This window comes from Lontra canadensis, unplaced genomic scaffold (assembly GCF_010015895.1).
Source record: "Lontra canadensis isolate GAN:19392208 unplaced genomic scaffold, GSC_riverotter_1.0 scaffold167, whole genome shotgun sequence".
Classification (NCBI taxonomy): domain Eukaryota; kingdom Metazoa; phylum Chordata; class Mammalia; order Carnivora; family Mustelidae; genus Lontra; species Lontra canadensis.
Genome location: NW_022631161.1, coordinates 519,676 through 536,225, shown reverse-complemented (window position 1 = coordinate 536,225; position 16,550 = coordinate 519,676). Strand labels below are relative to the sequence as shown.

The 16,550-nt window shown below is 36.8% G+C and overlaps 1 protein-coding gene across 2 annotated transcripts in view; it reads left to right on the top strand.

The window, feature by feature from the left end:
* Window positions 1-16,060, top strand: part of DTWD2 (DTW domain containing 2) — a 100,489-nt gene extending 84,429 nt beyond the window's left edge. Inside the window, exons 5-6 of one of the 2 annotated variants that reach the window (XM_032845608.1) lie at window positions 9,575-9,703; window positions 15,700-16,060. In XM_032845608.1, coding sequence (XP_032701499.1) covers window positions 9,575-9,703; window positions 15,700-15,870 — 300 coding nt within the window. In that variant the 3' untranslated portion in view covers window positions 15,871-16,060. The remainder of the gene's footprint in view (window positions 1-9,574; window positions 9,704-15,699) is intronic. The other variant, XM_032845609.1, reaches the window with a different exon arrangement.
* Window positions 16,061-16,550: the final 490 nt, after the last annotated feature.

Below are 16,550 nucleotides of genomic sequence, written 5' to 3'. Positions count from 1 at the left end.
TTTAACCCACTGAGCCACCCAGGTGCCCCACTACCTTCTTTCTTACCTCCAGAAGTAACAGAAGTAAATCCTGACCTTTATTATAATTATTTCTTTGTTTTGTATTTATATATATACGTATTCCTAAATGTTATAGTTTTGCCTAATTTTTGAACTGTTTAGAAGCCAAACCATACGATGTATGCTCTCTTGTATATTGTCTTTCTTCACTACTATATATTTAAAGACTCATCCGTGTTACTGTTCATACCCATACTTTGCTCATTTTCGTTGCTGTACAAAATCCCATTATGTGGATATATTACTGTGTGTTCTGTTGTTGGTAGACATTGGAGTTGTTTTCAGCTTGGAGCTGTTATGATCAGAGCTGCTGTGAATGTTCTTGTGCACAGGGCATGATGCACGTATGCGAGAGTCCCACCCAGTATATACCTAGAAATGAACTAGATGGATCATGGCTTAAGCATAATTTCAGTTTTACTAGATTGAACCAAATTGTTATAAAGTGATTGTAACTGTTTATGTTCCCACCAGCAATGTATGGCTGTTGATCTCTCTAACATTTGGTAATGTCAGTGTTCTAAATTTTTTGCCCATCTGATGAGTGTGTAGTAGCTTCTCATTTTGTTTTAATTCTTGTGTTTATTTATGTGGTTTAACACACTTTTATTATATTTATTGGCCATTAGATGTTCTCTTCGTTGAATTGTGTAATAACATCTCTTAGCCATTTTTCTTTCAGCTTTTTGACTTTTTCTTATTGGTTTCTAGGAGTTCTTATGTATTCTGGATCTGAGCCATTTGGCAGTTGTATATATTGCGAATATATTGTCTTTTCTCTCTTTTTATACTGTGTCTTGGTAAATGGAATTTTATATTTTAATGTCGTTGAATTTCTCCATCCTTCTTTTTCATGGTTAGTGTTTTTTTGTGTTACAATATTCATTCTTACCTCTCCCTCATATTCTCTTATGTTCTTCTAAAAGTTTGCAGTTCCATCTTTTACATTTGTATTTAATCTACCTGTAATTGATTTTTCTGTTTTGTGTGAGCTATAGGTCTAATTTCACTTTTTTCTCCCATATGGCTGCCTGGATTATTGCACATTTATTGTCCCAGCACCACTCACTGAAGATGCCAGAATAAAACTCACTGTGCTGGGGTGCCCCCTCTGTCATCTTCCACCTGTGCACCTATGTGAGAATCTCGGTCTAGGCTTTCAGTTCCTTTCCATTATTTTATACGTCTCTGTGCCCCTCTACCCTCTTAATTAATGTTGCTTTACACTCGGTCTTACTGATAGAGCAAGTTCTTCTACTGTGTTCTTCCAGCCTATCTTGGTTCTTCCCCCCCCTTGCATTAACGTATACTTTCAGAATCAGCTTTACAAAATCACACTTTACGAAAAACCTCTTCAGATTTCTACTGAGAGTCCATTCACTCGTAAGTCAGATTTTGAGAATTAACATCTCTCCAGTATTTGGTTTTCCATCCTGTGAATGCTGTGTATGTCTCCTTTTAGTTAGTTTTTGCCATGTTGCTCAATAAAATATAGACTGTAATTGAGACAGTGTTCTATAGATATTTAAAATTCTACATATTTGGTCCAGTGGTACACAAAAAGTTAAATAATTAGTTATAAATATACCCAGGTCTTAGAAGTTCTGATACTCGGCAACCCGTCATTTCTTACTATTTAGGTATCTTGTACTCTGTATTGTTCACAGGAACATAGCAACCTGTTGTTAACCAACTCTTTTTAATGTCTGTCTGCACTGTAATGAAGTCAATTAAACATCACACATAAGTCACACACATGAAGAGGTATAGGAAGATGAGAAAATAGCAGAAAGCATTAGGCAGATAAAACAATCTTGCAAGTTCATGCAAGAAATGAACACTTTTTTAAAAAAGTGATTTTCAAACATCTTTAAATTATTGGTCTATCTTTTATTTATATAGTATTGTGTGGGAATATTTTAAAGAAATATCTAAAGATATGGGTACAAGATCTAATTATTTTGCTGATGATGGCACTTTTAATGATGCTCAGATCACATACTTCAAAGTTGAAAGAGTAAAAACCAAGTTGTTTTTTGTTTGTTTGTTTTTTAAATGGGATTCTTACTAGGAATATTTTATTTACGTGGCAAAGTGACTTGTTCTTTTCCAGCATTCAGTGAAACCTCTCTTTTCTTCTTCTTCTTTCTCCTGTCTCTAAGACTGCTTTTTCTCTATCTACTCCCTAGCTTTTCTTCTTCCATCCTGTAGAAGTTGACTTCTGGCTCTGTCCTAACTCACAACTCATTCTACACCGTTGGCCAGCTGTTCATCTGGCTGTATTGCAGTAAATGGGAGAGCTTCAAGCCTGTTCATTCAACTATGGAGAAAGCTTTTTGACTCACCACCACATCAGTAAAACCACCCTCCTCACCCTCTTGGCCTGTAGGGACTGCTTACTGTAGGGTGACGTTGCTAAACACTTCGTAGAGACTAGCTCCTTAAAGCACAGTCGTCCCCTGAGGTTGTTAAAGTTTTAGGCTCTGAGAGTTGGAAAAACTTGTCGGAGGTCATACAACTATTATGTAGATTTAAATTTAGGTGTGTCTAAATCCCCATCCCATGCTTTTAGTTGTGCCTTCCACCCTGCAATTCATACACACTATTTTAATTCGAAGTTACAGACGAAATAAATATTTTTAATCAATAAAATGCACCATTTTGCTCACTAAATTTAAAAATGTAAGTCTTGTGTGACAAACCAACTTATGAAGCAATAGTCTAATATGTGCTTTATTTCACACCTCAGCTAATTTATGACTCATTTTTCTTTTCTCTTTTTTTTTTTTTAAGATTTTATTTATTTATTTGACAGAGAGAGATCACAAGTAGGCAGAGAGACAGGCAGAGAGAGACAAGAAGCAGAGAGAGAGCAGAGAGAGAGCCCGATGCAGGGCTCGATCCCAGGACCCTGAGATCATGACCTGAGCCGAAGGCAGAGGCCTAACCCACTGAGCCACCCAGGCACCCCTATGACTCATTTTTCTATAGCCCTTTATGAAGCCATGACGGCTTTTGAAATGGATAGAACTGCTAATTGTTAAATGAAGTTTATCTTTGGTGAAAAATGTTTGACTAGCAAGGTATTCTAAAATTGATTATTGTTTAGGTAAGACTAGTTCGTCAGTTTCTCATATCCTAAGTTTCTGATTTAAGTTTCTTAATAAAGGATATAAACTGATAGAAACCTGATATGAAAGAATGCATATCTGTAAGTGTATTTAAGTTGGACATTTTGAGTTTCAGTGAATATCACAAAAGTTAGTTTCTATAGCATGTGTTCAGCAGAGACTTGTCTTTAGTAACTGTTGTTGGAAAAAATAGGAATCAGGACAGCAGAAAATAATGCAAAGACTTATAATCTATAGTGACATTCTTTCTTAACATTGTTGCGTAGCATAAAATTCTATTAATTTACTGAAATCACTCTAAGATTATCTCCAGTTATCTTTTTTTTTTTTTTTAAGATTTTTTTTTTTTAATTTATTTGTCAGAGAGAGCACAAGCCAGAGGAGTGGCAGGCTGAGGGAGAAGCAGGCTCCCTGCTGGGCAAGGAGCCTGATGCAGGGCTCCATCCCAGGACCCTGAGATCATGACCTGAGCTGAAGGCAGACGCTTAACCGACTGAGTCACCCAGGTGTCCCCATCACCAATAATCTTAAGGAATTTTTTGTTTTCATGACCCCACTAATTTTTTTTTAAAGAAGATGCTTAACATTTCAAATAAAATTTTGTTTTACTTAATTATGAGAGATTATTATATTTCAGTATTGTTTTAAACTTTAGGATAATTCTGTGAATTCAGAAATTTTAAAAGAATAATCATGCCTAAGAATAAGGAGATCTAAAGATTACTTCCAACTCTATGATTCCATGAATCTTTGTGTTTGTTCTGGATATATTTACATACACACAGTTTCCAGTGACTTCAGATATGACTAAACTGGGAGTTTTGTGAAAGACAGTGGTAGATTAAATATTTTTATTGACAAGATGAACCGGTCATCAAGATATTTGGCTAAATATTTCACTCAAGAGAATTTTAATTTTTTATCATTATTTAGAGTTGCTTAAAATTGAAATTTCTAAGTGCTTAATTTTTAGGCTTATAAATTGTGTATTTGCATTTTTTAACCTTAAAGTTTTTGCATTTTGAAGAATCAACACAGAACTTTATTTCTCATTTTAATGTATAACAAAGTGCTAAAATTTAAGCCACATCTGTTATACAGTGTTGTTTAGTTTAGTTTTATTTTGTTTGTAATTTTGGAAATAGGTTTTCCCATAGAATTTCTGTTGTGCAATAATGTTTCTCAGGCCAACTGAGAAAAAAAAAATAACTTGACCAATCATCTGTTTAGGAAATAGCACTAATATTACCATTTCATCTGTAGCTAATGCCCATTTCAGTTTTATTTTCATCAAATTTTCTGAGTTTCAATATTAGTCCTGGAATTCAATGAGCACTGGGTATTTTATGCAGCTGATGAATTATTGAACACTACATCTGAAACTAGTGATGTACTATATGTTGGCTAATTGAATTTAAATTTTAAAAAAAGTAAAGAATTTTACAGGCTTCAGCATGTGGCAGGGTTGGAACAAGGCATGGACGCTGATATTTATGAGTAACTTTCACGCTTGTATAGGAGAAGACCCTTCCTTTTATATCATTATTCTCAAACCATGATCGGAAGAACCCTAAAGTTCTTGAGGGGTGCCTCAGTCTTGCTTTCCACAGGAATAGCTTTGTTTTTATTTGTTTCATGTGTTGAGGTTTGCCTTAACCTTTAATTATTAGCTTGGTGATGGAGTTCTGCTCTTGAATAGGACTTTATGGGTTCATGTGTCTGCTCCACCATGCCTGATTTTAGAACCTTGAGTTAGTTACTGCACCCTCTGTGCTTTCGTTTTGTGCTCAGTACAATGGAGATCATAACAGGCCTGACTTCATAGGCTTTCTGTGAGTATGGAAAGTGACAATACATGCGTAGTATCTAGAAGGGCACTTACTGTCCAGTGAGTGCGTGAAAGTTTGAACGTAAGTGGCTAAGTCTGTGTTAGAACTTGCAACTGTCTGATGCCAAAGTTAGACTCTTACCACTATGAAATCACACTGTTGAATTAAGCCGAGGGAATGAAAGGAATGAAGGGGATTGAAAGATTGAGGAGAGGAGAAAAGATTCAGTGCCTCTCTCTCAGAGGTTCGCTTGCATTGCAGGCTCAGATGATGAATCTTGCTGCTGAAGGAGAAAGGCTACTGAAGCAAGGAGGGTTTTTTGTGTGTCCTCCAGTGGTGAAGACTTCAGGATGCTACTGAAAGGGAGCTTATTTTGGCCTCTTCTAGACTAGAGTTGTTTCAGGAAACAACTGTAAAGTAGACTGCTTTTCCTAGAAACCTGTAACAAGGAGACTGATTAAGTGATTAGAAAGTCTTGTGATTCTTAATAATTGAGAAACACAATAGTTTTATATAGTAATGAAACTAGGCTTAAAATGCCTGAGTACAGATAACAAGTAGTCACCATCAAATTATAAAAATATAACATTTGTGGGGCCTGGAGATACGAATTAAAATTTTAATTTTGGGGGTGCCTGGATGGCTCAGTCATTGAGCGGCTGCCTTTGGCTCGGGTTGTGATCCCAGGGTCCTGGGATCGAGCCCTACATCGGGCTCCCTGCATAGTAGGAAGCCTGTTACTCCCTCTCCCACTTGCCCTGCTTGTGTTCCCTCTCTCATTGTGTTTCTCTCTGTCAAATAAATAAAATCTAAAAATAAAAAAAATTTTAATTAAAAAGTAAAATTTTAATTTTGAGGTCTTAATTTATTTTGTTTGGCAAAAGAACTAACCAATTTATGTTATAGAAAATTATTTTAAAAATGCTTGTGTTGTATTATGCAGAGAAGCCAGAGCATGTTCTTTCCTTGGATATTTACTTATTTTGTGGCCTAAAAGCTATTACTAAACTACGTACATGTACATGTACATGCCACATCACCCAGGTTTTTAATGACATGTCCCTTGTGACACAAACAGCTAAAGATGTGCTAGGAAGGAGACATTTGAAAACACCCTTTTTAAAGGGATCTAACAGTGGTTGTCGTCATCAGACTGTTACCTAGTATTCTTGTATGTTAAATATACATTTAAGGTTTAATGGGAAAGAAGAAAGAAAGGCCTTGTAACAAAAGAGTTTCCAGGATTTCAAATTTTAGCCAGTTCAGAGAATCAATGGAAAAGATCTAATGCTAACCTTAGAAATAAGATCTGCAAGAGCTGGCTGTTTCTAAAATGGGAGTTGTATTATAGGTTCACAATCCATACCAGTAGGATTCTAAGCCAACCATTGATTTTCCTTTTCCTATAGGAGAAGTTATGTCAAGAGCAGTCAAACAACTTAAATCCAAAGAGATCAGCCTTCTAAAAATATCAAAATTACTGAAGCATTCTTTGGAAATTGCATTCCTATATAATAATTATATATCAGTATTATAGCAATTATATGATACATTATATTCTGATATATAATTATAGTTAATACTATATATTATATATAATCTTAGGATTGATTGCTAAAAGATAGGTTTCAATAACATCAGGTCCATCGATGTGATTTTTATAGGTGAGGAGGCAATGAGCATTGAAATGATTTGAATGAGATTAATTGATTAGCTTTTGTCAGGTTGGATATAATAATCCTGGTCTTTCAATAGAGCCTCATACTTTAGTAACATATTAATTTTTTCTATTCTTAATTGGTTATTTTTGCCTTGGATTTTCTTGAACTTTTAAGACAAGGCACTTTCTGACAAGTTATTTATTATGATGCCTGTGACTTCTCAGGAAGATGAATCAACAGGATTTCTTTTTGTTCCTGCTCATTTACTCACTGAATCAAGACTGATGAAGGTGATACAGCACAAAAGCTTAATAGACCCTGTGAGAAGATCCCATTCACATGCTTTTAATAACATGTATGTAGATAATAAGACAGATCTTAGTTATTTATGCTTTTAGTAGATCTGGTTACTGGATAAATCCTGGAGAGATGATTATGAAGGACATTCTGAAGTCTTCTAACATTGGTAAATTCCAAATTCTGAGATTTTAAACAGCAGTGGGAGCCACAGAAGAAAGTAAAATTCCTCACTGAAATAACAAACTTTTTTTATTTTTAAAATATTATTTTATTTTATTTTTTTACCAACTTCTTTTTAAAAAATCAAATCTGTTCCAAGGGTGCCTTGGGTGGCACCCTTGGGTACACAGTTGGTTAAGCCTCAGACTCTTTTCAGCTCATGTTGGGATCTCAGTGTTGTGAGATTGGGCCCTCCATCGGGCTCTGTGATCAGTGTGGAGTCAGCTTAAGATTCTCTCTCCCTCTGCCCCTCCCTCCTGCTCTCTCCTCTCTCTCAAATAAATCTTTAAAAAAAAAAAGAAATCAAATATTTTCCAATAAACAAAATTCACTGTGAATTGTGCATGTTTCCCGAAGTTTTAGTTGTCATCAGATATTTATTACCAATTTCTCCAGGGATGGACTTGAGTGCTGAAAGCAGTCGCTGGCTGTACTCTGTTTTCTGGTTGACCTGATGACATAGCAAAGCTGTTAGTAATTACAGTTAATCAGCACCATGAATTATGCTTACAGTTATGTAATCATAACTTTCTTTTTATCGTTACACATTTCTGAACTGTTTTCCTCCATCTCTTTCCCTCTCTGCATCTATTTTCCATCTTTTACATTGATAGAAATGTAGAGTAATTTTAATATGATCATTTCTAAAACATTAAGTATGCTTTAAAGGATTTATCCCAAAATAAAATACATTCTACAGTAAATCTTTTATTATGCCCACTTTGCTTTTCTCCCTTCCTCTCTCCCCTTTCTTCCACCTTTTGCCCTGCCTCCTTCCTCTTTCTGAGGATAGAAGGGATACAAATTGTAGAGAATTATTTGAATAAAATGCATTCAGAATAGAAGAACCATATTTCTCACTATGGGGGTGGGGATGCATAAGAAACAAAGGAAGAGAGATGGCTGGGTTTAGTTGGTGAAGTGTCTGCCCTCAGCTCAGGTCATGATCCCTGGGTTCTGGGGTTGAGTCCTGCATTGGGCTCCCTGCTCAGCAGAGCGTCTGCTTCTCCCTCTCTCTGCAGCTCCCCCATTTGTGTTCTCTCTCTCTGACAAATAAATAAATAAAATCTTAAAAAAAAAAAAAAAAAAGATAAGGAAGAAGAGGACTGAGGGATAAGGTTCCATGAATGAGAGAGTTTTAATGCTTTAAAGAAATGAGAGACTCATGGAACTTCAGGGATGTTAGAAAATGAGAGAGAACACCTGATTTTATTAAGTTGCTGTGTGTTAACACTTAGACACCATTACTTCATTCCACATGCTTACATATTTTATGAGTAAAAACTGAGATACTCATCTACCTACGCATCTTGAAATGTGATTCTGTAGAGTGTGGGCTAGGAATATGGTTTTATGAGTGTAAGATTACTTGGGTTTCATTTAATTAAAATAGGTATCAAAAGGCCAGAATGTTGACATTTGATTTTCTGTTGCCTTTCTCATGTCTGACTCTGTCAGTTTTCAGGTCTCACTCAGCTAAAATGTGTGTGTGTGTGTGTGTCTGTGTGTCTGTGTGTGTGTGTGTGTATGTTTACTTGCCCGCACACAGACATATACCTGTCAATTTATATTAAGAAATAATGGAAGACTAAATCATAAAATAAAATAAAAAACCCCAACTCTCAGTTCTCCAAAGTGATTAAATTATTTGCACTTCCTCTGCAATATATGAGTTTCCTTTGCTTCATATTCTCTCCATTTGGTGGTGGTAGTCTTTTTGATTTCAACTGTTCTCTACGGAGTGTGAAATGTTATCTCATTGTGATTTTAATTTGCGTTCAGTCATGTTAAGCACTTTTACATGTACCTATTTGCCTTTCTTATGTTTTCTTTTGTGAGGTGTCTTTTCATGCTTGTGCCCATTGGGAAAGGGTTATTAGTCTTTGTACTTATGATGTGTAGGAATTTGCATGTATTCGGCATATATTTTCAATGTCATATATATGTATAACTGTCCTCTTTTGCTATTTAACAATAATAATATCCAAAGGATATTATGTATGGAAGATATTGATACATTTAATATTTCTTTTTTTTTTTTTTACAGTTTTATTTATTTATTTCAGGGAAAGAGATAGAGAAAGTGTGAGTGGGGTGGGAGAGAGGGGCAAAAGGAGAGGGAGAAAGAGAATCTCCAGCAGACACCCTGCTGAGCATGGAGCCGGACCTGGGGCTTGATCTCATGATCCTGAGGGCAGGACCTGAGCTGAAATCAAGAGTTGGACGTTTATCTGACTGAGCCATTGACTGTGCCCCAATACATTTAACACTTCTAAGCCAGCAATTTTGGAAGGAAATTAGTATTTAAAACACAGACTTTATAATTTTCAATTTAAAACAAAAATTACATCCTGTTATTCTGTTTTCATTTCAGGTGCAGTTAAAAACTAGCATTTCTAGTCAGTATGTAATTCGGACACAACCAACTAATAGGTGCCTTTCTACACTGGAATGTGCAGCTGCTGCTCTTTCCATTTTGGAGAAAAATAATTACATACAAGAGGTATGTCTTTGGAAGGTTATATAGTTTATGAAAGGAAGCAGTTTTGGTTAGATTTTATCTAGAAAATTTAGGAATGCATAACTTGTTAAATTTGCAGCTCAGGTGTCAAATTGAATGTTTCTGGTGATAGAAATTTATAACCTTCTTTCCCTCTCTGGTGTTTTTCTGTGTTAGTTTAGCATCCAGATTGCATTATTTAAATATTCATTCTAAGCTGTGCAAACAGCATTTGTAATAAGCTAAATTGCTTTTAAGTAGCACAGCATTAAATACAGGGGGTTTGGTTAGATTTTTCTTTTATTATTTTATATTTGTCTTTTAGCATTTTGTGTTTCTCGTACACAGCTTTTTTCTTTCTAATTAAAAGAGTATTTTAGAGCAGCCCCCCCCACCTTTTTTTTTTGCATTGGTGCTTTTATTTGAGAAGTTGTACCAACTTTTTGTTTCTCTTCATCACTACTTGCTTGGGGTATAGAAAAGATAATTTTCTGAGAAAAAAATGCCTGCAGAATATAAAAAGGCTATAACCTACAATCATCATTTTATTTAATTTCCATGAAAGCCTGATGATTTTGTATGTAATTAATAATCATCAGTAAAGAATGATGTTCATTGAGCTCACAAACATCTCAGTCTTTTGGAACATGTTTTGCACTTCAGGCAAAAGAAAAAAGAACAGCAAAATAAGACTTAAATTGTTAGAGTTTTTTAATCACTGAAGATTTTTGATAAAACTCAAGAAGAAAAGTCAGAGGATAATGACCATAACTAGGTGGAGTTTTATAACTCCTCTTTCACACACACACACACACACACACACACACACACAGTACTCATCCCTATCTTCTCTCTCTTTCTCTCTCTCATTATGCGCTCTGGGTACTATTACAAGAGTGTGCCTTAGCCGTGAAGGAAATTTCAGTAATGGACAAAAGCTCAGGTCAGAGTAACTGGATTGGTTACCAAGAGAAAGAAAGGGTTAAAGAATGCCAGAAGCAAGCCTTGACTTGCCTTTTCCCTCTCCCCTACCCTAAGCCATGGGAAATGTCAGAGTTGGAGGCTTTTCTTCTTATGAAAGAAGTAGGCTTTCATGAGTAGGCTTTTTTGCGTGTGTATCTTTGTAAGTAGAATTTGTTTTGGGTCTAGGCAATTTTTCTTTCTCTGTTCTCTTTTCTTTGAGGAAGAAAAAAATTTCTTGAGGGACTGTACATCTTTCTCCCAAATGAGCGGAGTGTTTCTGACTTTTCTCCCTCTGCTCTAACCTTATCACCTGTTCCCATGTAACTAACTATCAACAAAGCACTTTATATACCCCTATACTTGTTTTTCTGTTTTGTGTATATGTTCTTGAGCAAAAATAATATATTCTTTTTAGGCATCTTAAAAGAAAGATGAAACTGAGCACTGTTATTTAAACTTGCTTTCTGTACAGTCTCTGTATTTTCCTTTTTGTTGATTTAAAACTCTGCAACCAGCTGACATCAGACCAAGGACCCATTAAAAGCTCCAATCTTGAGGGAAAAATGTAATATTCTTTGGCTGTGGATTTGGAACTTTATTTCCTCTCCTTCTTTGGTGTTCTGAAAAGAATTGTCCATGGGCCTACATCTCTTATTTCTACATTGGAATTGGATCTTTTACTTCAGTTCTGAACAGAAGCTTTATTGTTGTTGGTGGTGATTTAATAATGTCCTTGTAATGCGATGGGGCTAGGGGTTTTGATAGTTTTTGTACTGCTACTGCTAGTGCGGCTACTGCTCCTTCCTTCCCAGCTTCATAAGATACATGATTCTGGTATTAGTTAATGCACCATTCCAGCAGGAAGCTTGTCTTATGCTCTGAGTATAATATCCAACAACAGGCAAAATTCAGGATACAGAATGGCGACAGGATCCCTCCTATCTTCAGATTTTGTTATTGTTGTCTGTGGGTCAAATGGCATGCGAAATCCCAAAGTAATAGTGAGATCCTATAGTTCTCTTTCTGTTTGCTTTGATCGTCAGAAGTAGTCATACTTCAGTAGCCAGGAGAGGAAAAATGGTGTTTGACAATCAGATGCGTGAGTTGGGAGGTGCTGATAAGATTCTTGGCTAGAGCATGAGCAGAAGAAATGCATAATGGAACATCCCAAGTTGCTTATTATTACAGCTGGCAAAAAATTAGCTTTCTCAGTGGGGGAATCCCAAGTCTAGCCTGTTCAAATCTAGCTACAGTTTTTAAAAAAATGCATTAGTTCATTCTTCTGAGAAATGTAGTTACTATCTGTTCTGAACATAGGTGCTTTCTCTCTTTCCTGAGGGGGAAAGCCATGACACATGTTTCCCCAGTAACCTTTTATTAGGGGCCCCCTAATGAAATGTTAAGATAGTGGGGCAGAGTAGTAATTTTTCAGCTGGCTTTATTCTGTGTGGGTAGGTAGGGCTCCTCAAAATGAAGAACTTGGCATAGAAGAGCATTCTTAGTCTGCTGGCTCATCCTCGCTCTTTATTCCTGAGCAGCTTTTCAAACACAGTGGCTCAGGGTGAGCTTTGAAGCAGGCTTGAACGAAACCTCCATCACTTATCATCATCACTTTGCCCATGAGCAATTCACATAATCCCCTTGCACTTGTTTACTTCCCTATAATGTACCCAAGATAGTTACCTCTTAGTACTGTTGTGAGAATTGAGTGGAAAAATATATGTTAATTGCGTGACACAAGGAACTCAAGAAGAATTAATCCCCTTGTTCTTCCTTGTCCCCGATTCTTGCCAATAAATTAACCAAAAATTTGAGCTGCAAATTGGTGGTTTTCATTCAGCTACTGTAATACTTACCAGGGCTTTTCACACCTTGGAGGTCTTGAGCTTAGGGATCTTTTTTATAGTAAAACATTTTCTACTTCTGAAGTTTTACCTCATGAGCCTGTATAGCTAGATGGGGTAAAGCTTCGTGCACAGCCTAAGTGCCTTAGCCCTGCTCGACAGCAGTAGCTGGTCAGTCATGGCCCCTTGAGAACTGTCACTTTATACCAGAGGACAAAAGGTTTTATAAAACACTGATTCCTGTCCCCCACCCCCCAAGTAAACTTTTAGAAATGAACTTATTTTGAAAGTGGAGGATTTGGGATTTCCATTGTTCCTCTGAACCAGTCTGTTTCTCCTGTAGCTTCGCATTGCCTGGGGTATAATGTTTGTTTATACAGAAGCCTTGTTACTTACTGCCATGTGGTGTGCTAAACACATTAGATGCATCCCCTTAGCGTAACCTAATAATGACCCTGTAAGGTTGACATTATTTCCCTCCTTTTACAGATGGAGAAAATGGCAAGGAGAAGTTATATGACTTACCTGGGGACACATAGCTAGTGATGATTACACCAGTCAGGATAGGCTAGATGTGACTATAAAATCAGAACAGCATCACACCACAGAGGTTGATGCGTGTGTCACACTGTCTGTGCTGGGGGATCCCTGGGGGCTTGTGCTTGCTACAGTCCCTTAGGGGCCTAGGCTGGTGGAGGCACCATTTAGATATGTCATTCTCCTCTCATCAAGGAAGGCGTAAAGGGAGCTGGTGAATCATACATTCTTTTAAAGCTTCTGTCCAGAGGTGATACCAGTATTTATGCTCACATTTCATTAACCAAAGCAAGTGATATGGCTACATCTAATTTCAAGGATGGAGGACTGGTGTATTTGTGAACCGCCCTACTGAGTACCACACAGATGGAGTGGGGATCTAATCTAGATCTATCTCCACAACTCCTTCTCTTAGTTACCTCAGGAAACAGGTAGAATCTTCTTCTCAGGAGGTAAACATTGGGGGCCTTTACCAATAGGAATATTAGGGTTCTGTCCATCAAGAATCTGATAAATACCATAAATAGCAACAGAACCTTCAGTTGTCTCAGTCTGTGTCGTCCTCGGTTTGTTTTCTAGGGATGGTGTTTCAGGATCCCGTCAGTCTGAGCTGACTTTGTAAAGAAATATATAGTCATTTCTACATTCCCTCTCTTATTTGAACAACTTGAAGAAAATCATGATAGTATATATTAGGGGCTTTCTACACTAATGGCGTGCAGAGTTTCTCCAAGAAGTCTGTCTCTTTCCCATTGGTGTACGTCAGGGATTACATGGGGTTGCCTGTGACAGAGTGGCTCCTACAGTGCTTGGACCACGTATGTATGCTTCTTTTCCTCCTGGGTAGAAGGGATGGTGAGGTGAGCAGCCCAGGGCTGGGCATCACTTAGGTCTCTCTGTCCATCATTGAATGGATGTATTTGACTTTAACCTTTGTGTTTATTGCCTAGGAGTCACATGATAGTTATCCCACCCCCACAGTCCTGTTCCAGGCAAGAGAAAAGTGCAGGAGCCTCTGCCTGTCGAGTCTGTCCCGTTTTAAAGAGTGTCTCTGGAAGCCCCACGCAGAACCCCCCCCCCCCCGCCACGCCCCACACACATATCATTACACGGAGTGTTGGTAGCCAGTTAGCATTACCAGCTGGGTACATTGCTACCTGGAATAACATTTTGGATTTTTTTTTATAAGAAAAGAATAAATATGGAGAGGGAAATGCTGGTGGCTTGTTGCAGTGTCTGAGTTCACTGTCAAAGTAGAGAGCTGATGTTAAGCTCTTTGCTGCCACTCTCTGTGGATGAGGGATGATACATTTTTACATAGACGTTGTGACATTTTGGTAGATAAATTTATCCGTTTTTTTTCTTTGTTCCTTTTATTTCTAAAAAAGAGTTTGCTTACTCAAGTTTGCTATTGTTACTTGGGAGATTTCGATCAGGGATCTCAGGCCCAAGGAAAGACTCTGACTCAAAATATGTTTTAAACATGTGACAGAGTGGGATTTTTTTCTTTTTTCTTTTTCTTTAATTTTTGAACTTGAAAAACTTGAGGTATGGCTTATACTCTACTTGTGTTTTAACCGCCATCATTCTTTGTTATCATATGGGTTTCCCCCTACCCCCGTACATGTTTATGTTATATGACTAGCCCTGTCGGTATTTGGATTTAGATATTAAGATACCTGGTGACGTTGTGTTTGGAGCAGCAACGTCCAAACATATATAGTTAGAATTATTTTCAAATGTACCAAATACCAGGGTATTTAACTTGCTGTGGTCCCCAGACCAATGTGAGAGAATTAGTAAACCTCTTACCCATTGCTGCTCTCATCCAATTGTTCTCAGGCAGTAGGAAACATACATCAGTCTGTGATTGAAGCTGAATTAAGGGAATTAAGGGGCACCTGGGTGGCTCAGTCGGTTGATTTTTGGCTCGGGTCCTGATCTCAGGGTCATGGGATCAAGCCCCAGATCTGGCTCCCTGCTTAGTGGGGAGTCTGCTTGTCTCCCCCTCTCTCTGTTCTTACCCCTCTCATCCTCTCCTCTCTCTTTATCTCAAATAAATAAATAAAATCTTAAAGAAACAATTGATTTGTATCTAAAGGTCTCTTTTACTGTTACATATTAAATTATAATGCAACAGTTTTTAGAGATATTTGAATATGTTAATGTATAAAACTGAATTTGGACTTCATCATCTCTATGCTTGTGTCTTTTTTTTTTTTTTTTTCAAGATTTTATTTATTTATTTGACAGAGCGAGATCACAAGTAGGCAGCGAGACAGGCAGGGGTGGCGGGGGCAGGGGGGTGGGGAGCAGACTCCCCGCTGAGCAGAGAGCCCGATGTGAGACTCAATCCCAGGACCTTGAGATCAGGACCTGAGCTGAAGGCAGAGGCTTAACCCCCTGAGCCAAAGTGCTCCTCTGCTTGTGTCTTTTTACCAGAATTCCTTAGCACTATGTAAGGTATGAATTAAAAGAAATTTATATTTGGAAATCATCACATATTTAGTAGAGTGTCTATTACTTTTTGTAGTCAAAAGCCAATGATAGTAAAAAGAAACATAATAATCCCTGTTTATGAAGAAAAGACTAGATACAATATTGTGATTTGTTACAGACACTAATTTAGTATCTTTTTTTTTTTTATCTTTACAGACTTTGCTTCGTCCTCTTCAAGCTTTATGCTCTTTCCAGCTTCAGCACGGTGCTCAAATTCGCCTCAGCAAGGAACACCTTCTGAAGAATGGATTATATCTTAAGCCAATGCCAAAGAACAAACGCAAACTCAGGAAAATGGAACTGTTAATGAACAGTGTTAAAATTTAGTACAGTTGTTTCATGGTGCTAGTTATGATGTCTTCCACTAATAAGACCAGGTTAAGTTTTCAGAAAATTGAAGTCCGTGGGTTTTTGACTATCTGAATAATGAGATTGGCATACTAAACTTGCCCAGAAGAAGGAAGTAAACCAAATAACCATAAAAAAGCAAATAAAAAAAAAAATTCACTGACTCCATAAAAAGCAAGGTTTCATAGTGTATTTGTTTTAAAAAATGTGCCTCTAAAACATTTTTTCAGATCCATTGTTTGAAATGTGATTAGTTGTTGAGTGAGGTTAGAAGTTCTTTTTTATAAAATGGAAAGAAATTATTGCACGTGATCGGGGCAGTAGTCTTTTCATTAATTTATAGATAGGTGTAGATCTGTAATAGAGGGCGCTCACATCAATATGCAATCCTGTACAGAAACTTTATAGTTTGTAATAAGTAACAAAAATAATGGTCATCAGGTAGTTGAGATTGAATTAATTTATTTCATAGAATACTATAACAGAATAAGGAAACTAAATATATTTTTTAGGGGCTAAATTTAAATTCAGCAATTTTGATTTAAGTGTTCTACTAATTGCCTGAATTTTTTGGTATTAGAGTACAATTGGAGTATAAAATTATATTAGCTTCAGATGTTCACCATAATAATTCAGTCTTTATATACATTGCAAAATAA